General features: G+C 41.2%; 2 protein-coding genes across 2 annotated transcripts; both read left to right on the plus strand.

Annotated features, from left to right (window-relative positions):
- Positions 1 to 1,964: 1,964 nt before the first annotated feature.
- Positions 1,965 to 5,824, plus strand: LOC133136625 (CMP-N-acetylneuraminate-beta-galactosamide-alpha-2,3-sialyltransferase 1-like). The gene is made up of 6 exons (XM_061254263.1): positions 1,965 to 2,243; positions 3,201 to 3,394; positions 4,345 to 4,524; positions 4,961 to 5,000; positions 5,147 to 5,266; positions 5,654 to 5,824. The coding sequence occupies exons 1-6, from the start codon at positions 1,965 to 1,967 to the stop codon at positions 5,822 to 5,824; spliced, it is 984 nt and encodes a 327-aa protein (XP_061110247.1).
- Positions 5,825 to 14,516: 8,692 nt separating this feature from the next.
- On the plus strand, positions 14,517 to 19,503 carry LOC133136626 (CMP-N-acetylneuraminate-beta-galactosamide-alpha-2,3-sialyltransferase 1-like). The gene is made up of 7 exons (XM_061254264.1): positions 14,517 to 14,536; positions 14,878 to 15,016; positions 16,000 to 16,190; positions 17,319 to 17,498; positions 17,877 to 17,922; positions 18,083 to 18,202; positions 19,333 to 19,503. Exons 1-7 carry the CDS (start codon positions 14,517 to 14,519, stop codon positions 19,501 to 19,503), a joined length of 867 nt encoding a protein of 288 aa, XP_061110248.1.
- The last annotated feature ends 5,306 nt before the right edge of the window (positions 19,504 to 24,809 follow it).

A 24,809-nucleotide genomic window follows, 5' to 3' on the forward strand; every position in this document is an offset into this window, starting at 1 on the left:
ACTAAATTATTATTATTAACTGTATATTTAATTTTTATATATGGTTTGTGATATGGTTTGTGGCTACGCCACCTAGCAATACACCTTCTTTGGCATGTCATGTTTTATTTACATTATTTTAATATCTTTTCAATCAGGGTTGATTTGGTAAATGGTAAATGGTTGGCATTTGCCAGAAGCACCATTACTGGTGGGTGTAATTCACTATTTTCTCTGATTAGCTGATGTTTTCAATAAAAGCGCAACAACAAGCAAAACGCACCAACACTCAGTACACCAGTGGTTTCTTTCATTTTCAGGTCATTCCAAGTTGTTGTACAAGCTATCCTCAATGCTTGTGCAATGGATTTCCCCTCTTTTCTAAGCTTCAAAATGGCTTGCCTTTCTCCCAAAGACAGCTCTCTGGTCTTGATGTGGGTTTATCATTTCTAACACAAATGGGTGGTCTGATATAAAAGGTGATGTTCTTAGTTGTTTAACAAATCTAGACAAAAATACCAGGAAATAAAGGCTGAATTTCAGATCTGTCATCTCATCTACATCTTTTGACCTCAAACTCAATTGTCTTCAGTGTATAGCAAAAACTAAGAAATTGCTGTTCAAATATTTTTGGAGGGGACTGTAGATCTCTCATAAAATGAGGAACCTCTAACCTGCCTGGTGTGGGAGATTGAACCTAAAGAGTGCAATCACGTGCAATATCAACTTATTATCATGTGCAATATCTCCCTATAATCATGTGCAATATCTCCCTATAGTCACTGCAATACCAACCTATAATCATGTGCAATATCTACCTATAATCACGTGTAATATCTAACTATAATCATGTGCAATATCTACCTATAATCACGCGTAATATCTAACTATAATCATGTGCAATGTCTACTTATAATCATGTACAATATCTACCTCTAATCACTGCAATATCAACTTATAATCATGTGCAATATGTAACTATAATCATGTGCAATATCTACCTATTATTTTATCTCCTTGTAGGTAGTTTATCAGAAGTAGTATGGGCATTGTATGGACCCAAGGCATCTTTTATGACAAAGTAATATTTGGGTACACCAAATAATATAAGATACAAAGTATCTACATTTGGTTTTGTAATATACATAAACTGTACGCGATATGATCACAGTATTATACAGTACATTAATTTGTTTATTTGTGTGTGCCTGGTTGCACCAGACTACATGTATTGATATAAATTTATACAGAACAAATTAATATTGATAGTACATTAACCAAACTTATTGAGAATTACGACTGTTATACTCACCTTCAATGCGTTACGTCCCCTCAAAATAAACCTTGCTGTCTATGTGTCTATTGTGCTAAGCCGCTCATTTACATGCAGAACAGTGAATACTTACAATAGCTTACATGTACATGTTCATTTGACAGATTTTTAAGCAGAAACATTAGATTTTCCTTAAGTGTAGCAGTCTCAGGTTGGATTTTAGTTTTTTGAATAATCTGGTAATATTTAAGTTGTTTATGTGCTCCAATGGATTCTACGGAGAGCAATCCCCTCTGTTAGGAAATGCTCCAGGCCCATTACTGATATGTACCATAGATATGTTGAGTGTAATCAGTCCTCCTTTGTTTTCTTTCTAGGTGGGTGATTTCCAGCAGAGAGCAGCTTCACCATCTCTTCACCACCTCATTCAATCAAAAAGAAGAAAGCAGGACCCCTCCCTCTAACAGGAAGCACAAACTTGCACTTCAAACCGTCACATTTTCCCTCCTATTCCAACATGACTTACTGTGCAGGTTTTGTGCACCTGAGAACTGTTCTGAAAGTACGACATTCCCTGCCTGAATGGGTCGTGCACTTTGATGCAACTCTGATACAATCCTTTCAAACCCTCGTCTGAAGTCAAACCCTCCATTGAGGAAGTTCTCCCTCCTTTTTGCAACTTTCCAGTCTGTAAACACATATCATTTACAAAATGGTGGACCTCAAGAATCGGACAAGAAAGCTTTTGATTGTGCTGTTCTGCATCTGTGCCATTACCATCATTATATTCAGCTACAGCAGCACCTCATCGTTACAACTTGCCATCCGGCAGTCCAACAAACCCGTTTCCAAGGCACTGTGTGCCTGCCGCCAGTGCATCTCTGTTGAGGATGAAGACCCCTGGTTCAGGAAGCGCTTTAACATGTCGATATCTCCCTTCCTGTCACAGAAGAACGCCATACTTTCTAAGGACACCTTTAAATGGTGGCAGGTAAGCACGCACACAAAAAAGTACCTATGATGCTGGAAATCATCCAAAAGCTGACCTGCTGGCTCATTCTGCACGCTAAAGCCATAGCACTGCCTGGCTCATTCTGCATGCTAAAGCCATAGCACTGCCTGGCTCATTCTGCATGCTAAAGCCATAGCACTGCCAGGCTCATTCTGCATGCTAAAGCCATAGCGCTGCCTGGCTCACTCTGCACGCTAAAGCCATAGCACTGCCTGGCTCATTCTGCATGCTAAGGCCATAGCACTGCCTGGCTCATTCTGCATGCTAAAGCCATAGCACTGCCTGGCTCATTCTGCATGCTAAAGCCATAGCGCTGCCTGGCTCATTCTGCACGCTAAAGCCATAGCGCTGCCTGGCTCATTCTGCATGCTAAAGCCATAGCACTGTCTGGCTCATTCTGCATGCTAAAGCCATAGCACTGTCTTGCTCATTCTGCATGCTAAAGCCATAGCGCTGCCTGGCTCATTCTGCACGCTAAAGCCATAGCACTGCCTGGCTCATTCTGCTGAATTGCTATTTTTGGCATGCTGTTGCTTCAATGCTGCTGTTGCTTGTATTACATGCTTTTACTGAAATTGCATATTAATCGTGTCTTCAGAAATGTGTTGCTCTCTCACCACCACCCCAGCATCCAACTGTGAGCTTCTAAAGACCCCCATGGGTGGGGGAGGTGGGGGGGTAGTCACTCATTGTTTTGGCTGGCTTACAACAGGGAGTGATTTATTGTGAGTTGTCTGACTGAACTATGTATGTGTGTGTGTGTGAGTGTGTGTGTGTGTGTGTTTTGGTTTTGGTCTGTTGACAAATGTAATCGGAGTAAAACCATGTAAATACAGCATAACCTGCCATCTGCCTAAGAAATGCTTTGTTCTGCTTCAATAGTTACCATTACTCTTATTGATTCACTTTTATGTGTCTCTGTATCTGTATCCCCAGCGGCTATTCCCCAAGGCAAACAAAGCCAACTACAGTGCTGTGGTGCAGAAACTATTCCAGGTTGTCCCTGGGGAGGGACACTACAACGACTCAGCGCCCAATCGCTGCAGGACTTGCGCTGTAGTCGGGAATTCTGGGAACCTCAAGAGATCCGATTATGGAGTTCTCATTGACTCCAATGACTTCGTCATAAGGTGACAGACTCAGTCTGACTTGATCTAGCACTGTATAACATGGGCTGTAGAATTGAGCTGTATCAGAGTGTTTTACACAGGAAAGCCTGTGTAAAATACAAATATGTGTGTGTGTGTGTGTGTGATTGTGTGTGTGTGTGTGATTGTGTGGGTGTGTGTGAGTGTGTGTGTGTGTGTGTGATTGTGTGTGTGTGTGTGTGTGTGTGGTGTGTGTGTGTATGTATGTGTGTGTGTGATTGTGTGTGTGTGTATGTATGTGTGTGTGTGTGATTGTGTGTGATTGTGTGTGTGTGTGATTGTGTGGGTGTGTGTGTGTGTGATTGTGTGTGTGGGTGTGTGTGTGTGTATGATTGTGTGGGTGTGTGTGTGTGATTGTGTGTGTGTGTGTATGATTGTGTGTGTGATTGTGTGTGTGTTTGTGTGTGTGTGCGAGTGTGAGTGTGTGTGTGTGTTGTGGTAAAATTGGGGTTAATCAACGAGGCCAACTGGAGACCCAATAATGCATGTGGATGTGATGAATCTGGCTGTCGTAGTGGAATACTTTACTGCACACAGTCTCACTGTTTGACTGTAAATGCAGATTGGGGAGAAATGACAGGGATCTGACTTAGTAGCTTTCATTTCCTCCCCTTTTAAATAAAACCCCATAAAAACTGTTCCATCATTACATACAAACAGCCTGATGAAATAAAATAATAGACTAATGATGTTTGCCGTGAGGTGGAGAAAAATAAGCGATTGGAATGAGCCCACTGTCTGTTCTGTGTCAATTATGTTGAAATAGAGTATTTCTCACATCACATTTCTACAGCTTTTCAGAAACCATGATTGCGTTTCTTGGTTATATAGTAAACTTGGGCCATATCAATGCAGCTGCCATGATTGCATTGCAAGTTCAAGACTAGTTTATTCAGCAACAGATATATTAACAGTATATTTTGTCTCTGCAGAATGAACAGAGCTCCCATTTTGGGCTATGAAAAGGACGTAGGGAACAGAAGTACCCATCGTGTCGCGTACCCAGGAACTATCAGACACCTGCAAAACGACACACACCTGATTCTGATACCATTCAAGACGACGACTCTAGAGTTGATCATGAGTGCTTTGACCACAGGCTCTATGAAAAGGTAGATGGCCATGGGCAACATTGGGAATGCATTTGTGTCTGAACATTGGAGCTCATGTATGAATTGTATTTTCGTATTCTTATCGTAATAGTTCTCTTACTTTTTGGACAAAGGGCTTGTACGAGTGTGCCATATCAGATTCAACAAACGCTCCTAACTTCAGAAGATTGAAGCTGGGCATAAATTATGCGAATTTGGGAAGGTGTGAAGTTGTACTCGTACAAGTGATTACAGAGCAAATCTGGACGTACGAGTGCTTCCCATTGTGTTTTGTCAAATATTTTTTTCTGATGAAAGAGAAGCATCAGTTGGCATCATTATGCTGTGCAGTTAATGTTAGGGTGAGGGATAACTTGTCAGGCAAGTTATGGACAAGGATCTCTCATTGGACTGTGTGTCACCTGACAGACTATTGACTTTTCTCTGTGTTCAACAGCGCCCCTTTACCTGAGATGGCCCAGATTAATGCAGACAAGGTGAGAGAGTGTCACACTGTGTGTGGTGTGTGTGTGTGTGTGCGCGTGTGTGTGTGGTGTGTGGTGTGTGCGCGCAAATGTGTGAGTATGCAAATGTCACATGTCTTGTGCTCATTCTCTCACTTTTATGATTTATTTTAACTCAGCTGTTAATATACAACCCCACGTTCTTAAAGTACATCTATGATGTGTGGCTTGAACACCATGGGAAATATCCCTCCACCGGCTTCTTAACCTTGATGTTGGCCATCCACATATGTGATGAGGTAAGCACATATTACGCATTTTAACAAACTATATAAAAAGCCATATCTAATTTACCCAAGAGAAAAGCTAAGGGGCAGTGTTGAATGAGGTGGATGTTTGAGTTGGCATATACTGCCATCTAGCGTTGGTAAAATGCCCTGATACCTTTTAGTACGGTACACATGTTCAAATTTAACTGCCCCTGCCATCACTCTTAATCATGTCTTGTTAGAACCGCAGATGCAGTGTTTACATTGTATTAAATCAGAAGTACAATCTGGATTCAATCTCAAGTGTGCAGGCCATACAATAGTAATTATATTGTCAATACAGTTACTACCAACTGGACTTTATGAAATATACTCAGTTTAACATCAAACTGTCCATCTACTTCCTCTTGGTCTCAGGTGAATGTTTTTGGATTTGGGGCAGCCAAGGACGGAAGCTGGCAGCATTACTGGGAGAAAACCAAATTATCCCGTCGGAGGCCAACCGGAGTGCATGCTGGAGACTATGAGTCCATGGTCATGAAGCTGCTGGCCTGTAAAAACAAAATGAAGTTTTTTGAAGGGAGATGAGGGCTGTGAAATGAACAGGACTGCCGAACGTCCTTCAAGGCTGAAGTTAGAGCAGCACTGACTTTCGCAATATGACATATAAACAAGTAAAACTAGATATGACATATAAACAAGTAAAACTAGTTATGACATACAGTTGTGCTCATAAGTTTACATACCCTGGCAGATTGTGATTTTTTTTTGGGGCAATTTTTCAGAGAATATGAATGATAATACATGGTTAGTGGTTAGGCGAAGCCATTTATCAAAAAATTGTGTTTGCTCTTTTTAAATCATAATGACAACAGAAACTATCCAAATGACCCTGATCAAAAGTTTACATACCCTGGAGGTTTTGGCCTGATAACATACACACAAGTTGACACACACAGGTTTAAATGGCTATTAAAGGTAACCAACCTCACCTGTGATCTGTGTCAGATCAGTCAGTGAGTTTCTGGGCTCCTGACAGACCCCTGCATGTTTCATCCAGTGCTGCACTGACGTTGCTGGATTCCGAGCCATGGGGAAAGCAAAAGAATTATCAAAGGATCTGCGGGAGAAGGTAGTTGAACTGTATAAAACAGGTGTGGCCGTTAGCGACAACAACCCAGTTCCATCATACTACCATATGTTACGATTACGCCACTCCCACCTATTTAACGGGGATGGGAGAACCCACTGATACTCTACAGTAAAGATCCCTCCCCACGCTAGTGTTATTCAACTGAATGAAAGGATTGGAGGCTGATGTATCAAAAGCAACACAGTAATACTTTATTTATACCATTCGTTCAGAGTAATTAAAATATTTGTTGTGTAAAGGACCAACCTTTACTTACAGCAGTGTATTAGGGGTACATACATGAGTTCTCATCAACACAAGTTTATATGCAAGATTCCAATAAATAATGTTGGGCAGCACCCCAATGCTCAATATTGACAGGCAACCGACTTTTGATCCACAATAAGTACAGGGCTTCCCAGTGACTCAACACCCCAAGCACCGCAACCAAGGGGACACCAGATTAACCATAAAAGGCTTGGTCGATACACACCAATCGTAATCACACCACACGGGGGGTCCCGTAACACATTGAGCCCTGCCCACTAAATATGAGAACCCAAGCAAAGCCAATTAAGATTTAGAATAAGTAATGTAGTAACAAGTAAAGAACATGAAATGCCAAGATAATCAGTTAGATAGACAATTGTCCAAAGTACACCTGCCCACTGGCACCTCCCCTTGTCCCAGCCTTGATATTGCACACTGCTCTCATATAATGGTTGATTACAATAGTACAGCCCACCCTTGGTACTGCACACTGCCCAAACACAACAAGTTGCATCAATAGTAAAACATCAATGATTAAAAGAGCTCATTTTCATAAACATGATATAAATAAACATATACAAACTTCACATATGGGAAAACAGTGGCTAGCTGTCCAAACCAAATGGCAAAACCGACGAGTGGCGGGGTTCATTCACAAGCCGGCTTCCAGGCCATCCGGCCATCCGTTCTATTTACCTACGAATTCCACGAAACAGACCATAGCAAAATCACATTACGGCCCATCCCAAGGCTCACATCAAAACCACACTTTATAGGAAGCATACCTACCCTCGTTAAACCCAACATAATGCCTCCGTACTTCAGTTACCGGTGACTGCACACGCACACCCTTTAACACACGGAACGCCAATGCCCGGATTGTCTTCGTCCGTCGGTAATCTACAAGAACCCACATACTTATAAACGACGTACTCTATTATAAGGCAGCTAATGCTAGCCTAATATAACAGCATGCCAAAGCATGCCAAACAATTCCAATTTACCGCACTTTCCACTCCGCTCCCCTGGCTAAGCAGCTGGCTGATGACGCAAGAATCCTGCCCCTATGAACACCTCGTCATTTAAGCCCTTACTATTCGCCCCTGGGTCCTAAAGTCCCACTGGCTACACAGGAAAAGGATATAAAAAGATATCCAAGGAATTGAGAATGCCAATCAGCAGTGTTCAAACTCTAATTAAGAAGTGGAAAATGAGGGATTCTGTTGAAACCAAGCCATGGTCAGGTTGACCAACAAAAATTTCAGCCACAACTGGCAGGAAAATTGTTTGGGATGCAAAGAAAAACCCACAAATAACTTCAGCTGACATACAGGACTCTGAAAAAAAGTGGTGTGGCTGTTTCAAGATGCACAATAAGGAGGCACTTGAAGAAAAATGGGCTGCATGGTCGAGACGCCAGAAGAAAGCCATTACTACGCCAATGCCACAAAGCAGCCCACATATAATATGCCATATAACAGCACAGAAACAAGCCTCAAAACTTCTAGAACAAAGTTATTTGGAGTGATGAGACCAAAATTGAACTTTTTGGCCACCACCATAAACGCTACATTTGGAGAGGAGTCAACAAGGCCTGTGATGAAAGGTACACCATTCCTACTGTGAAACACGGAGGTGGATCGCTGATGTTTTGGGGATGTGTGAGCTACAAAGGCACAGGGAACTTGGTCAAAATTGATGGCAAGATGAATGCAGCATGTTATCAGAAAATACTGGAGGAAAATTTGCACTCATCAGCCCGGAAGCTGCGCATGGGTCGTACTGGGACGTTCCAACATGACAATGATCCAAAACACAAGGCCAAGTCGACCTGTCATTGGCTACAGGTTCTGGAGTGGCCATCTCAGTCTCCTGACCTCAATATCATTGAGCCAATTTGGGGAGATCTCAAACATGCAGTTCATGCAAGACAGCCCAATAATTTACAGGAACTGGAGGCTTTCTGCCAAGAAGAATGGGCAGCTTTACCATCTGAGAAAATAAAGTGCCTCATCCACAACTACCACAAAAGACTTGAAGCTGTCATTGATGTTAAAGGGGGCAATACACGGTATTACAGTTTTTTTACAATCGTTTTCACACTTGTCTCAATACCATGTCCACTTCACACATTCACCATATGATTAGACTATGTGAACTAAACTGTGGATATTTTTGCATTGCTTTCATACTAAAGGCATTCAATCACCACTTCTTCCAAAATCCATGAATACCTCTCTCAGTCAGTGTTCACTACCAGCAAAAGTTTGTACAAATACAGCAAATTTTGCAGACATTTAGATACTCTGTTCAAAACAGTTAACATTCAGTTCAAAACCCAATAAAATTCAGATCATTGTGGAAGGAAATATGCTGCATTTTGGCAGAAATATGAAACTATATGCTTGAAATATGTAAGTCAGATCATTCTGATTTGAGCAGAAAGTTCATTCAGTTTATTACATTTTCTTGTTTGCAGCCTTGTTACCATCTATACAAAGGTGATCATACTTGCATTGAAATGTGCATGTATATAGGGTAAATATAGATGTAGTTGTCACTGAAGAGATTTTTCCACTATTACTGCTGTATATGTACTGCTGAAACACCTGGCTGTCATTTCAGTGAACAACCTACCCAGGTGTTGGTTGTTTGTGCCCCGTTACCACAAAAGGGGCCACCTTTGGATTGGCATTTGCATTCTTTAGCCTTGGTGGGGAAAATGGATGCAGCCAGAGGTAGAGGAAGAAGACGTCGTGGAAGAGCAAGAACAGTTGTGTCTGATGAAATCACAGCCACAGTCATTGATCATGTGGTAAATCATGGTCTGTCCCTGAGGGAAGCAGGTTGAGGGTTCAACCAAACTTGCCTAGATCCACAGTGGCTTCAATAGTGAGGATTTTCAGGCAAACCAACAGGTACAATACAGTATTTACAGCATATTTACAGACTGAAGGAGTTCAATTGATGTGTATATTACAGCAGTACTGTGATTTGAGAAGTCTCCAGAAAAAGCAGATGTATCAGTGGACATTTGTCTTTGACTCACTACAGGACCCAGCGGTTACCTCACACAGTCTTACAGGGGGAAGGGGAATAATGTTTACGCCTCAACAGGAGGACAAAATAGTTGGGATGGTCATTGTCAACAACAGCATCAGGCTAAGAGAAATACACAACAACATAATCGCAGACAAGAACATATTTACAAACATTGACAGTGTAAGCACTACAACCATTTCAAGAGTCCTACAGAAACATCAGATCAGGATGAAACAGTTGTACACTGTCCCCTTTGACAGGAACTCTGAGGGTGTCAAGGAACTTAGGTACCAATATGAAGTTTATGAAGGTATATGTGAAGGTTTAGGACCACCACCCACATGAACACATGTCACTTCTAGATGCAATGGCTGCTGGGTGTATGGACATAACAGTGGAACACATCCAGGGCTGGATAAGGCACGCAAAAAATGTTCTGAGTGATGTTGATGAAAATCTATGGCCAAATGCCATATGACAGGATGGATGGGCCAGGCAAACAGTAGACTTTTGATACTGATAGGCAGACAATATATGTGCAAATTACTGTATATAGTGAAAATATTGCTTTTTGGGATGTATTTGTTATTGATTATAATGTATTTTGAGTAATTGATTGTATTGTATTTTTCTTTTCTGAATTACAGTATATTGCACTGTGAGAACAAACGTCAAAATATTGTAAACCCTCTGAAGAATACTGTTGCTTTTGTGATTTGTTTCTTTATCATATATTGTTTTACATTACACAGTACAAATTGTTATTCTGGGTTTCCAATATAGTAAAACATTCATTCATTTACAGTTTACTGTAAATTTACCACACTCAGTCATGACATTTATAGTGAGAGGCAAACCAACAGATCAAAAGTTCTTTAGCTGCTTGGCTTGAAATATTTGTGGATGCAAAAATAGAGGAAAGGGAAATACATAATGTACAGTATGTATTTAGCAATGCTCCAAGTTGTTTGTGTTTTGTAGTTCATTGGACATTGAGTGACAAAATAGTCTTATGGGAGAAAGCATATGCCATAGTTATGGCAGCATGAGTCACTTTTGGGTGAAATATTAAGTGTTTTGGTGGTTGAAGTGCCTTTTGCACCAAAGGTTAACTGATGTGCTCAGGTGTGTGTTTCAAAAGCACACTGTGTGAAGAGTTTTGAAAAAGAGGACATGGTATTGAGACAAGTGTTAAAACGATTGTTTGTATTATCACTCATATTCTCTGAAAAATGGCCAAGAAATCACAAGAAATGACAGGGTATGTAAACTTATGAGCACAACTATATAAATAGTGAATAACTGTGAGGGCTATGTCTCTGTATGTGAAGTGACTTATCAATGAAATTCCTAATGCGTAAGGTTTGGGATTTGGGGATGGGAGTTATATGCATTTTAAACTTTATCTCACATTTCTAAATTAAATTTAAAAAAAACATTTAATAAAAGATGTATTTTATTTGAAGAATTGTTTTAATAAGAAGAGCTGCTCAGAGGGTATTCTGAGGGTTAATCTCAGCCTAAACTCACACTGCTATTCTGCTCTGAGGTTTAGACTCAGCCTAAACTCACACTGCTATTCTGCTCTGAGGGTTAATCTCAGCCTAAACTCACACTGCTATTCTGCTTTGAGGGTTAGACTCAGCCTAAACTCACACTGCTATTCTGCTCTGAGCGTTAGACTCAGCCTAAACTCACACTGCTATTCTGCTCTGAGGGTTAGACTCAGCCTAAACTCACAGGTAGTCTGCTCTGAGTGTTCGTCTCAGCCTAATCACACAGGTAGTCTGCTCTGAGGGTTAGTCTCAGCCTAATCTCACACACCTGAGTATCAGATTTGCCGATTTGACAATCAAACCCTTTGTTTAAGAAGGGATGTCTGGACATTCTGGCAACACGAAGGAAACAAGCTCAGTTAAATTAACCACATAGATTATGTTTGTTGGACCTGCTGAGATACATTGGTGCTCTGTCTCTACCTGCAGGTTAAAGGAAACAATATGGAGGGTGGTTTGTGATATGGTTTGTGGCTACGCCACCTAGCAATACGCCTTCTTTGGCATGTCATGTTTCATTTACATTATTTTAATATCTTTTCAATCAGGGTCGATTTGCCAGAAGCACCATTACTGGTGGGTGTAATTCACTATTTTCTCTGATTAACTGATGTTTTCAATAAAAACGCAACAACAAGCAAAATGCACCAACACTCAGTACACCAGTGGTTTCTTTCTTTTTCAGGTCATTCCAAGTTGTTGTACAAGCTATCCTCAATGCTTGTGCAATGGATTTCCCCTCTTTTCTAAGCTTCAAAATAGCTTGCCTTTCTCCCAAAGACAGCTCTCTGGTCTTGATGTTGGTTTATCATTTCTAACACAAATGGGTGGTCTGATATAAAAGGTGATGTTCTTAGTTGTTTAACAAATCTAGACAAAAATACCAGGAAATAAAGGCTGAATTTCAGATCTGTCATCTCATCTACATCTTTTGACCTCAAACTCAATTGTCTTCAGTGTATAGCAAAAACAAAGAAATTGCTATTCAAATATTTTTGGAGGGGACTGTAGAACTCTCATAAAATGAGGAACCTCTAACCTGCCTGGTGTGGGAGATTGAACCTAAAGAGTGCAATCACGTGCAATATCAACTCATTATCATGTGCAATATCTCCCTATAATCATGTGCAATATCTTTTTTTTTTTTTTTTTCCAGATTTTTCCCTTTTTCTCCCAATTTGGTAGCCAATTGTACCTCGTCTGATTCAATTGGAGGTAGTCGTATTAGATGTACCGCCCGTACCCCATCCCTGGGCGGCCCGAATGAGAGCGACACGCCTTCTTCAAGCCGTCTCGTCTCGTGCCCGTTGCCGTGATTCCGAGGCGCCCGAGGTGCTTATTGTGCGGCGATCTAATAACCCTGCCAAGTCCCTCCCTCTGGAGCAGCGAGCCAATTATTGCTGCCCCACGTGAGCCGGCCAAACTTGGCTTTTGGCAGGACCAAGAATCGAACCCCGGTGTGCAACTGCAGGAAACTGCAACCGCAAGTCTGCTGCGTCTTAGCCTGTTACGCCACCGCGGCTCATCATGTGCAGTATCTACCTATAATCACGTGTAATATCAACTTATAATCAATATCTACCTATAATCACGTGTAATATCTACCTATAATCACGTGTAATATGTAACTATAATCATGTGCAATATCTACCTATAATCACGTGTAATATCAACTTATAATCAATATGTAACTATAATCATGTGCAATATCTACCTATAATCACGTGCAATATCTACCTATAATCACGTGTAATATCTACCTATAATCACGTGTAATATCTAACTATAACCATGTGAAATGTCTACTTATAATCACGTGTAATATCTAACTATAATCATGTGCAATATCTACCTATAATCACGTGTAATATCTAACTATAATCATGTGCAGTATCTACCTATAATCACGTGTAATATCTAACTATAATCATGTGCAATATCTACCTATAATCACGTGTAATATCTAACTATAATCAATATGTAACTATAATCATGTGCAATATCTACCTATAATCACGTGTAATATCTAACTATAATCATGTGCAGTATCTACCTATAATCACGTGTAATATCTAACTATAATCATGTGCAGTATCTACCTATAATCACATGTAATATCAACTTATAATCAATATGTAACTATAATCATGTGCAATATCTACCTATAATCACGTGTAATATCTAACTATAATCATGTGTAATATCTACCTATAATCACGTGTAATATCTAACTATAACCATGTGCAATGTCTACTTATAATCACGTGTAATATCTAACTATAATCATGTGCAATATCTACCTATAATCACGTGTAATATCTAACTATAACCATGTGCAATGTCTACTTATAATCATGTACAATATCTACCTCTAATCACTGCAATATCAACTTATAATCATGTGCAATATGTAACTATAATCATGTGCAATATCTACCTATTATTTTATCTCCTTGTAGGTAGTTTATCAGAAGTAGTATGGGCATTGTATGGACCCAAGGCATCTTTTATGACAAAGTACTATTTGGGTACACCAAATAATATAAGATACAAAGTATCTACATTTGGTTTTGTAATATACATAAACTGTACGCGATATGATCACAGTATTATACAGTACACTAATTTTTTTATTTGTGTGTGCCTGGTTGCACCAGACTACATGTATTGATATAGATTTATACAGAACAAATTAATATTGATTGTACATTAACCAAACTTATCGATAATTACTACTGTTATACTCACCTTCAATGCACTATATCCCCTCAAAATAAACCTTGCTGTCTATGTGTCTATTGTGCTAAGCCTCTCATTTACATGCAGAACAGTGAATACTTACAATAGCTTACATGTACATGTTCATTTGACAGATTTTTAAGCAGAAACATTAGATTTTCCTTAAGTGTAGCAGTCTCAGGTTAGATTTTAGTTTTTTGAATAATCTGGTAATATTTAAGTTGTTTATGTGTTCCAATGGATTCTACGGAGAGCAATCCCCTCTGTTGGGAAATGCTCCAGGCCCATTACTGATATGTACCATAGATATGTTGAGTGTAATCAGTCCTCCTTTGTTTTCTTTCTAGGTGGGTGATTTCCAGCAGAGAGCAGCTTCACCATCTCTTTACCACCTCATTCAGTCAAAAAGAAGAAAGCAGGACCCCTCCCTCTAACAGGAAGCACAAGCTTGCACTTCAAACCGTCACATTTTCCCTCCTATTCAGACGTCAGTTACTTACTAATCTACGACTGTCAGTACCTCTCGTACTTGCAGTTTACCATGCAGAAAACCCCCGAAGTGTAAACTGCATGCATCTAGCTTTTGAGTGCATCTGAGAACTGTTCTGAAAGGATAACATTCCCTGCCTGAATAGGTCATGCACTTTGTTTCTGATACAATCCTTTCAAACCCTCGTCTGAAGTCAAACCCTCCATTGAGGAAGCTCTCCCTCCTTTTTGCAACTTTCCAGTCTGTAAACACATATCATTTACAAAATGGTGGACCTCAAGAATCCACGAAGAAAGCTTTTGATTGTGCTGTTCTGCATCTGTGCTACTACCATAGTTTTATTTAGCTCCAGCAATACGTCATCATACTTATCACAACTTGTCTTTCGGCGGTCCGACAAACCCGTTTCCAGGGCACTGTGTGCCTGCCGCCAGTGCATCTCTGTTGAGGATGAAGACCCCTGGTTCAGGAAGCGCTTTAACACGTCCATATCGCCGCTCTTGTCACAGAAGAACGCCATGCTGTCTGACGACACCTTTCAATGGTGGCAGGTAAGCACGCACACAAAAAAGTACCTATGATGCTGGAAATCATCCAAAAGCTGACCTGCTGACTCAGTCTGCACGCTAAAGCCATAGCACTGCCTGGCTCATTCTGCATGCTAAAGCCATAGCGCTGCCTGGCTCATTCTGCATGCTAAAGCCATAGAGCTGCCTGGCTCAGTCTGCACGCTAAAGCCATAGCACTGCCTGCCTCATTCTGCATGCTAAGGCCATAGCACTGCCTGGCTCATTCTGCATGCTAAAGCCATAGCGCTGCCTGGCTCATTCTGCATGCTAAAGCCATAGCGCTGCCTGGCTCATTTGGCACGCTAAAGCCATAGCGCTGCCTGCCTCATTCTGCATGCTAAAGCCATAGCTCTGCCTGGCTCATTCTGCATGCTAAAGCCATAGCGCTGCCTGGCTCATTTGGCACGCTAAAGCCATAGCTCTGCCTGGCTCATTTGGCATGCTAAAGCCATAGCTCTGCCTGGCTCTTTCTGCATGCTAAAGCCATAGCGCTGCCTGGCTCATTCTGCATGCTAAAACCATAGCTCTGCCTGCCTCATTCTGCATGCTAAAGCCATAGCGCTGCCTGGCTCATTTGGCACGCTAAAGCCATAGCTCTGGCTGGCTCATTTGGCATGCTAAAGCCATAGCGCTGCCTGGCTCTTTCTGCTGCATTGCTCTTTTTGGCATGCTGTTGCTTCAATGCTGCTGTTGCTTATATTACATGCTGTTACTGCATTTGCATTGTAATCGTTTCTTCAGAAGTCTTCTGACTGAACTGTGTATGTGTGTGTGTGTGGGTGTGTGTGTTTTGGTTTTAGTCTGTTGACAAATGTAATCGCAGTAAAACCATGTAAATACAGCATAACCTGCCATCTACCTAAGAAAGGCTTTATTCTGCTCCCATAGCTACCGTTGCTCTTGTTGATTGACTCTTGAGCAGCTGACTCCTGACACACTCTTGTGTGTCTTTATTGTGTCCCCAGAGGCTACAGACTAAGAAAAATGCCAACTACAGTGCTGTGGTGCAGAAACTATTCAAGGTTGTCCCTGGGGAGGGACATTACAACGACTCAGGGCCCAATCGCTGCAGGACTTGCGCTGTAGTCGGGAATTCTGGGAACCTCAAGGGATCTGATTACGGAGCCCTCATTGACTCCAATGACTTCGTCATAAGGTGAAAGACTCAGCCTGACCTGACCTAAAAACAGGGACCACTGCTCTTTCTCATTCATATAAATTACCTTGACAGGGACATTTAAAGTACTGTAGCTGTCCCCTGACTTTCTGATTATTTAAAGTGCAGAGTAATATGGAGAGAATTGAATGATTATTGTGATTGGTGTTGTGCAATCATTTTGTTTGTAATGTTTGGAAAATATAAGGTTTGGTTTCTTGTGATCTTGTGTAGTAGCGACACCTACTGTTCAAATGTGTAAGTTCCTGTGCATAGACAGCATACTGTGGTCACGTGAGTCAGTTGCGTTAATTGGGAGTACTGTGGATTGGTCGAAACATTCGAGAACGGCAGAGAGGTACTGAAATGACCTTGCAATGCATTTCTGCAACAATAAGAAATAGCGCTGGGTTAATATATAATTTTCTAGAAAATGGCTGAACGGATTATGAAATAAACTTCAAAATTAGTCAGAAAACAGCCATAGCTGTTGGTGGGATATTTGGTTCCATACATGTCTGTATCGAACAATTAGCAAAACAAACTTGTATTTCTACTAAACCGGAAATATGTTGACCAGAAATGTAATAAAAGTTGCCTTTTATTGTCTGACTCCGTGGGGAGGTGAGGGTTGCAAACCATGAGCATAGTGAGAGGGAGGCTGGAGTTTTATTGCCCTGCTTTGCAAATAAGAGGCTGATAAACATCTAAACTGCTGTTCTCGCCTTTAATCGTCTTTAACAATCTGGCATTGCAATTTTGTGCTTTTATTATGTCACAGTTTTTTGTTTCTAGAAATAAAATATGATTTACCCTGATTAACTATTAAAAGCTGAGGCAGCTTGTCCTACCATGTGTTCTTCCACCCTGAACTCCTGAATTACAAAGCTTGCATCGATTAAGTCAATAGAAATGTTAATTGAATACCAGTTAGTGTATTTTCTGTGGCAATAGTGTTGAAACATATTTCTCACATCACGTTACAGAAACCATAATGATGTTTCTTGGTTGTATGGTAAACTTGGGCCACAAAAATGCAGCTATCATGATTGCATTGTCTAAAATCAATGTCAAGACTAGTTTACATAGCAGTCAGTTCTCTAAGAGCGATACATATTGTCTCTGCAGAATGAACAAAGCTCCCATTTTGGGCTATGAAAAGGACGTAGGGAACAGAACCACCCATCGTGTCATGTACCCAGAAAGTGCCACAAACCTGCAAAAGGACACAAGTCTGCTGCTGATACCATTCAAGACTTTGGATCTGGAGTGGATTACTAGTGCTCTGACCACAGGCACTGTGAAACGGTAGGTGGCCATGGGCTACATTGGGAATGCATTTGTGTTTGAACATTGATCTAAGAAGCTGAATGCAGCTCTGAGAAACAAGAGCCCTCGTCAGAAGCTGCTGTGGTGCTCACTCACTTTGTTTCTGGATGAAAAAGAAGCAACAGTTTTCATCATTACGCTTTGCATTTAATGTTAGGGTGAGGGGCAAAATGAGCTAGACAGACAGTTATGCACAAAGAAAGGGAAAAAGGGCTCCTTTATCAGCTCTTGGTTCAGTGCTGCCATGGATGCTCCAAGTGTCCTGCCCTGGGGTACTAGTCGACTCTGTGATCTTGTGGATCGTCATTGGACTAAGTGCCACCCAGCAGGCTATTGACATCTCTCTGTTTTCAACAGCACCCGGATGCCGGTGATGGCCAAGATTAATGCAGACAAGAATAAGGTGAAAGAGTCTTGTGTCGCACTTTGTTCACACAAGATGCTTTTGTGTGTGTGTGTGTGTGTGTGTATGTGTGTATGTACAAGTGTGTGAATATACAAATATCACATGTAGTATGTCTCTTGTGCTCATTCTGTGACTTTTATGATTTCATTCAACACAGGTGTTAATATACAACCCCACGTTCTTAAAGTACGTCTATGATGTGTGGCTTGAACGCCATGGGCAATATCCCTCCACCGGCTTCTTAACCTTGATGTTCGCCATCCACGTATGTGATGAGGTAAGCACATATTACACATTTTAACAAACTATATCATTAACAAACTGGCTTTATCCAATTTACCCAAGAAAAAAAGCAAAAGCAAAGTGCAGTGTCAGATGCAGTGTACGTTTGAGCTGGCGTATACTGCCATCTAGTGTTGGTGAAATGCCCTGATACTTTTTTTACTGTATGCATGATGAGCCACTGGTAGAATTTTTGCAACATCAAATTTCATTGACCATTCCTGAATCACTTATAAGTCTTCTTAATGTCTTGTTAGGACCACAGATGTAGTGTTTCCATGGTGCTTCTGATTTAATACTGTCCTTTCGGATTTAATCCCAAACTTAACTGTGACAAATCAGAAGTAATCCTTACTGGACCGAAAACCATGACCTCGCTAATCCCCAGCCTTGGTCTGGATATAGACGGCCTCGTAGTGAATGCCTCTATAACCTCAGCCTCATAGAGAATGCCTCTATAACGTCAGCCTCATAGGGAATGCCTCTATAACCTCAGCCTCATAGTGAATGCCTCTATAACGTCAGCCTCATAGTGAATGCCTCTATAACCTCAGCCTCGTACTGAATGCCTCCACAGCTGCCTGTAACCTCAGCCTCGTAGTGAATGCCTCTATAACCTCAGCCTCATAGTGAATGCCTCTATAACCTCAGCCTCATAGTGAATGCCTCTATAACGTCAGCCTCATAGGGAATGCCTCTATAACCTCAGCCTCATAGTGAATGCCTACATAACCTCAGCCTCATACTGAATGCCTACATTACCTCAGCCTCGTACTGAATGCCTACATTACCTCAGCCTCGTAGTGAATGCCTCTATAACCTCAGCCTCGTACTGAATGCCTACATTACCTCAGCCTCGTAGTGAATGCCTCTATAACCTCAGCCTCGTACTGAATGCCTACATAACCTCAGCCTCGTAGTGAATGCCTCTATAACCTCAGCCTCATAGTGAATGCCTCTATAACCTCAGCCTCATAGTGAATGCCTCTATAACCTCAGCCTCATAGTGAATGCCTCTATAACCTCAGCCTCATAGTGAATGCCTCCACAGCTGTTTGTAACCTGGGCCTCACAAAATCTACTCAGTTCAACATCAACTGTCCATCTGCTTCCTCTTGGTCTCAGGTGAATGTTTTTGGATTTAGAGCATCCAAGGACAGAACCTGGCAGCATTACTGGGAGACAAGGAAATTTCTCCAGTCAATGCCAACCGGAGGGCATGCTGGAGACTATGAGTCCATCACCATGAAGCTGCTGGCCTGTAAAAATAAAATGAAGTTGTTTGAAGGGAGATGAGGGTAACCATTGGCTGTGAAATGAACAGGACTGCCGAACGGCCTTAAAGGCTGAAGTTAGAGCATGGTAAATGGTTGGCATTTATATAGCGCCTTTTTCCAAAGCGCTGTACAATTGATGCTTCTCATCCACCCATTCATACACACACACACACCAACGGCGATTGGCTGCCATGCAAGGCACCGACCAGCTCGTCAGGAGCATTTGGGAGTTAAGTGTCTTGCTCAGGGACACTTCGACACAGCCTGGGTGGGGGATCGAACTGGCAACCCTCCGGCTGCCAGCTGACTGCTCTTACTGCCTGAGCCAATGAGACGACTGCTCTTACTGCCTGAGCCAATGAGACGACTGCTCTTACTGCCTGAGCCAATGAGACGACTGCTCTTACTGCCTGAGCCAATGAGACAACTGCTCTTACTGCCTGAGCCAATGAGACGACTGCTCTTACTGCCTGAGCCAATGAGACGACTGCTCTTACTGCCTGAGCCATGTCGCCCCCTTAGCAGCACTGGCTTCCGCAATATGACGTACACAAGTAAAACTAGATATGACATATACACAAGTTAAACTATATATGACATACACAAGTAAAACTAGATATGACATGTACACAAGTTAAACTATATATGACATACACAAGTAAAACTAGATGACATGTACACAAGTAAAACTAGATATGACATATACACAAGTTAAACTATATATGACATACACAAGTAAAACTAGATATGACATGTACACAAGTTAAACTATATATGACATACACAAGTAAAACTAGATGACATGTACACAAGTAAAACTAGATATGACATATACACAAGTTAAACTATATATGACATACACAAGTAAAACTAGATATGACATGTACACAAGTAAAACGAGATATGACATACACAAGTAAAACTAGATAAGACATATACACAAGTAAAACTATATATGACATGTACACAAGTTAAACTAGATATGACATACACAAGTTAAACTAGATATGACATACACAAGTTAAACTAGATATGACATGTACACAAGTTAAACTAGATATGACATACACAAGTTAAACTAGATATGACATATACACGAGTAAAACTAGATATGACATGTACACAAGTAAAACTAAATATGACATGTACACAAGTTAAACTAGATATGACATACACAAGTTAAACTAGATATGACATACACAAGTTAAACTAGATATGACATACACAAGTTAAACTAGATATGACATATACATGAGTAAAACTAGATACATTTTTTTGGAATACTTTAACGCTTTACTTTGTTTGACTAAATTGGGGAAAAAGTACATTTTGACTTCAGCTCATCTTTAATATGCTTTGTTTTGAGGGAATAATTTAATCAAGTAAATTAAATCATGAAGTTCTATCAATAACTTGGGACATTTTTAGTTTTAAACGGATATATAACTTTGCCTGTATGACTGGTGTACACATGGTGAATATCTGTGAGGGCTATGTCTCTGTATGTGAAGTGCCTTATCAATGAAATTCCTAATGTGTAAGGTTTGGGTTTTGGGGATGGGGGTTTTGTGCCTTTTCAACTTTATCTTGCATTTATGAATTAAATTATTATTTTTTCCATCCATCCATCCATTATCTTAACCCGCTTATCCTGAACAGGGTCGCAGGGGGGCTGGAGCCTATCCCAGCATACATTGGGCAAAAGGCAGGAATACACCCTGGACAGGTCGCCAGTCCATCGCAGGGCACACACACCATTCACTCACACACTCATACCCATGGGAAATGTCGACTCTCCAATCAGCCTAACCTGCATGTCTTTGGACTGTGGGAGGAAACCGGAGTACCCGGAGGAAACCCACGCAAACAAGGGGAGAACATGCAAACTCCACACAGAGAGGCCCCGATTATTATTTTTTATTTAATAAAAAATTTATTTTATTTGAAGATTGTTTAAAATAAGAACAGCTGCTCAGAGGGTATTCTGCTCTGAGGGTTTAGACTCAGCCTAATCACACACAGATATTCTGAGGGTTTAGACTCAGCCTAATCTCACACAGGTATTCTGCTCTGAGGGTTTAGACTCAGCCTAATCTCACACAGGTATTCTGCTCTGAGGGTTTAGACTCAGCCTAATTACACAGTTATTCTGAGGGTTCAGTCTCAGCCTAATCACACACAGATATTCTGAGGGTTTAGACTCAGCCTAATCTCACACAGGTATTCTGCTCTGAGGGTTTAGACTCAGCCTAATTACACAGGTATTCTGAGGGTTTAGTCTCAATCACACAGGTTTTCTGCTCTGAGGGTTTAGTTTCAGCCTAATCACACAGGTTTTCTGCTCTGAGGGTTTATACTCAGCCTAATCACACAGATATTCTGCACTGAGGGTTTAGACTCTGCCTAATCTCACGCACCTGAGGATCAGAAGGTTCTATGGTTCCTGGTCTACAAAGTTTCTGAATTAGCCGATTTGCCATCTCCAGATAGGGAGAAATCTACAGTGACTAAATTATGTAGTTATGTCTGATATTCTTTCATAAGTGACAATCAAACCCTTTGCTTTTCATGTGCTTAAGAAGGGATGTCTGGACATTCTGGCAACATGAAGGAAACAAGCTCAGTTAAATTAACCACATAGATTATGTTTGCTGGACCTGCTGAGATACATTGGTGCTCTGTCTCTACCTGCAGGTTAAAGGAAACAATATGGAGGGTCATATTGATTCTTCCCTTTTTCTCCCCCCTGTTCAGTTTCCACTGAATATAGAAAAACACCATATTATTTTTCATTTATTAATATTTATCCATACATCTTTGGCTATATACTGAGGATAAAATTGGTCCCGACTTGGTATCTATTAATTTTCTTGGACTAGGTGAATACACCATTCTCTACCAGACAAATCTACTGTACGCTCACGCTCTTAAATAGGATACACTGGAAGCCAGCATTTTTGGTTGAAATGCAGGAAAAGTAATGTACGATTATGCAGGATTGATATGCTAACCCAGGACATGATTCAATAAGAGGTATGCACCTGCTGCCATGGTGGCACATGCATGAGAATGTCACTGGCTTTGCGAGACAAGAGTGAAGTCATTTTAATGACATCGCACCTTGAAACCTTAAACCTTAATTTCATCTACCAGCCTCCCTCATTTGCCTATCTGACAAAGCTATGCCATTGTCTCTCTGTATGTATTTGCATGTTGCCCAAATTCTGCAGTCCACATGCAGTCCACATGCAGAAACAATGCGCTATACAACACTGAGAATATTGTTCCGTCCGGGTTGGCGAACGAACTTCTTACTGTAAATTGGCTAAGTGCTGTAGCACATAATTGTATATGTGAGTGTCTCGTTAATTTTGGGAATTATGTGTACACGTGTTCACGTGTTGAACAATTACGCTTCCTGAGCAATAAAGTCTGAATTCAGACTTTAAATACCAAGACCAGACCAAACTAGGCGGGGCACGGGAGTGAGGTGGGTTAAAAAATGGACAACAGGCGGAGAACGTAATAGGGTACTGATATAATAACAAATAGGAAACTAAAACGTGGACTGGATGCACACAGACCCACATGAAATACGGCTCCAGATTAGGACGTGGACATTTGCATTGTTAGGAGACGTAGTGATAGCGAGAGACAGGTGCGGACACTTCGCTGAATCAAAGCAAGTAATCAGTGATAGAACAGAGAGGCGGAGTTACAGAGCAAACTAGAAACGGGAGATAATTGTTAGTAATTAAGTTACGTGTATGAATCTAAATACCCCAAATAAGTGACTGTTAGTTCATTAGTTAGACAGACAGTAAGTGTGTTAATATAGTATGTTAGTACTCAGGGGCATAGGTTTCATTTCAACATTGGGGGGGCCCATTAAGCAGGGGGTCTGGGTGTTCTCCCCCAGGAAATTTTGAGCATCTCTCACTTAATTTCCTGCATTCTGGTGAATTTTTATGAACCAATTTGCTCCTCTTCTGCATCAATTTATCTTCACATTTGCCTCAGTCCAGCTTCCTCATTGTTCGCCGCAAATCTTTCAGACCGTTTGCAAACACAGCGAACAGAATGCTAACGGAAAAAAAATTAATTGTTTGCAAACGTTCGCCTATTTGCTGAACTTCAACGCACCTCAGATAACTTCAGGCACAAGTTATAAACTAGATAACGTTAGCGTTTCATCCGCAGATACTCTCATTCAGAAACACTGAAGGTAAAACAAGCGTGATAGCTACTTACACTAGATCAGGGGTCGGCAACCCTGGTCCTGGAGAGCCGCAGGGTGTGCTGGCTTTCGTTGTTACTTGGCATTAATTGATCAATGAAAGCCGTTGATTGCACAGTTAACTCACCTCACCTGGTTTCTTGGGTCTGGATTGGTTGCTTATTTTAAGGTGGAGACGAAAGCCAGTACACCCTGCGGCTCTCCAGGACCAGGGTTGCCGACCCCTGGTTTAGACCCTCTGTGCTGTTATTTCTACCTGCATTAGGGAGGAGGTTATCATTCATTATGTTTTGGGGGGGACAAATTCACCTCTTCTAAATATTGAGGGGGACATGTCCCCCCCTGTCCTCCCCTAAATCTACGCCCCAGTTAGTACTGTGCAATATCTATATTAGTAGTTATTAGTCAGTATAGTGCTATACAACATTAAGTAGCGAGAAAAGCAGGAAGAAAGGAAATGCGAGACTGGGAAGGAATCGTGGGAAACCGTAAATCTCCGAAATCACCCGAATTGTGCAACACGCAGACAGGGGAGTGACTATGGCTCGAAAACATCGGGGGATGACGAAATGCAATGAACAGTAATGGGTGATAACAGAAAAACAGATATGATAATGAACAATGATAAATTACAAGAAAAGAACAAATAAACTAACAGACAGAACTAGAAACCGAACCCCTGCCTGGATTATAGTTTACAAACTGTCTAGTCTTCTATATACTTGTTTTCCTGCGATCAACCTACGCCTGCTTAACCTGCCCCAAAGTTAATAAAGACTTTGATTGGAACATCTGTCATTTCGGTTCCTTGTTCTGAAGGCTGGCACGCTTCAGGAAGTCAATTGAGGATGTCCTTTTTGGTAGTGTTGACATTGTAGGCAGGTTGTGTTTTCTTTGAACACTAAACTGCTAAACTGCTAAACTGCTAATGAAACAATGGATCTCATGCAGGAACATTTCCATGATGTCATCAGGGTGGCCTGTAGCGGAGTGGTTAAGGTAAATGACTGGGACATGCAAGGTCAGTGGTTCTAATCCCGGTCTAGCCACAGTGAGATCCGCACAGCCATTGGGCCCTTGAGCAAGGC

Source organism: Conger conger, chromosome 9 (genome assembly GCF_963514075.1).
Source record: "Conger conger chromosome 9, fConCon1.1, whole genome shotgun sequence".
Lineage (NCBI taxonomy): Eukaryota > Metazoa > Chordata > Actinopteri > Anguilliformes > Congridae > Conger > Conger conger.

Excerpts from the sequence above, each read along its gene's own strand:
- LOC133136625 (XM_061254263.1), top strand. The coding sequence starts at position 1,965 with ATGGTGGACCTCAAGAATCGGACAAGAAAGCTTTTGATTGTGCTGTTC. Across the intron at positions 5,001-5,146 it reads CCCAGATTAATGCAGACAAG|CTGTTAATATACAACCCCAC; the intron begins GTGAGAGAGTGT and ends ATTTTAACTCAG. Across the intron at positions 5,267-5,653 it reads CCATCCACATATGTGATGAG|GTGAATGTTTTTGGATTTGG; the intron begins GTAAGCACATAT and ends TCTTGGTCTCAG.
- LOC133136626 (XM_061254264.1), top strand. The coding sequence starts at position 14,517 with ATGCAGAAAACCCCCGAAGT. Across the intron at positions 15,017-15,999 it reads ACACCTTTCAATGGTGGCAG|AGGCTACAGACTAAGAAAAA; the intron begins GTAAGCACGCAC and ends TTGTGTCCCCAG. Across the intron at positions 16,191-17,318 it reads TCCAATGACTTCGTCATAAG|AATGAACAAAGCTCCCATTT; the intron begins GTGAAAGACTCA and ends TTGTCTCTGCAG.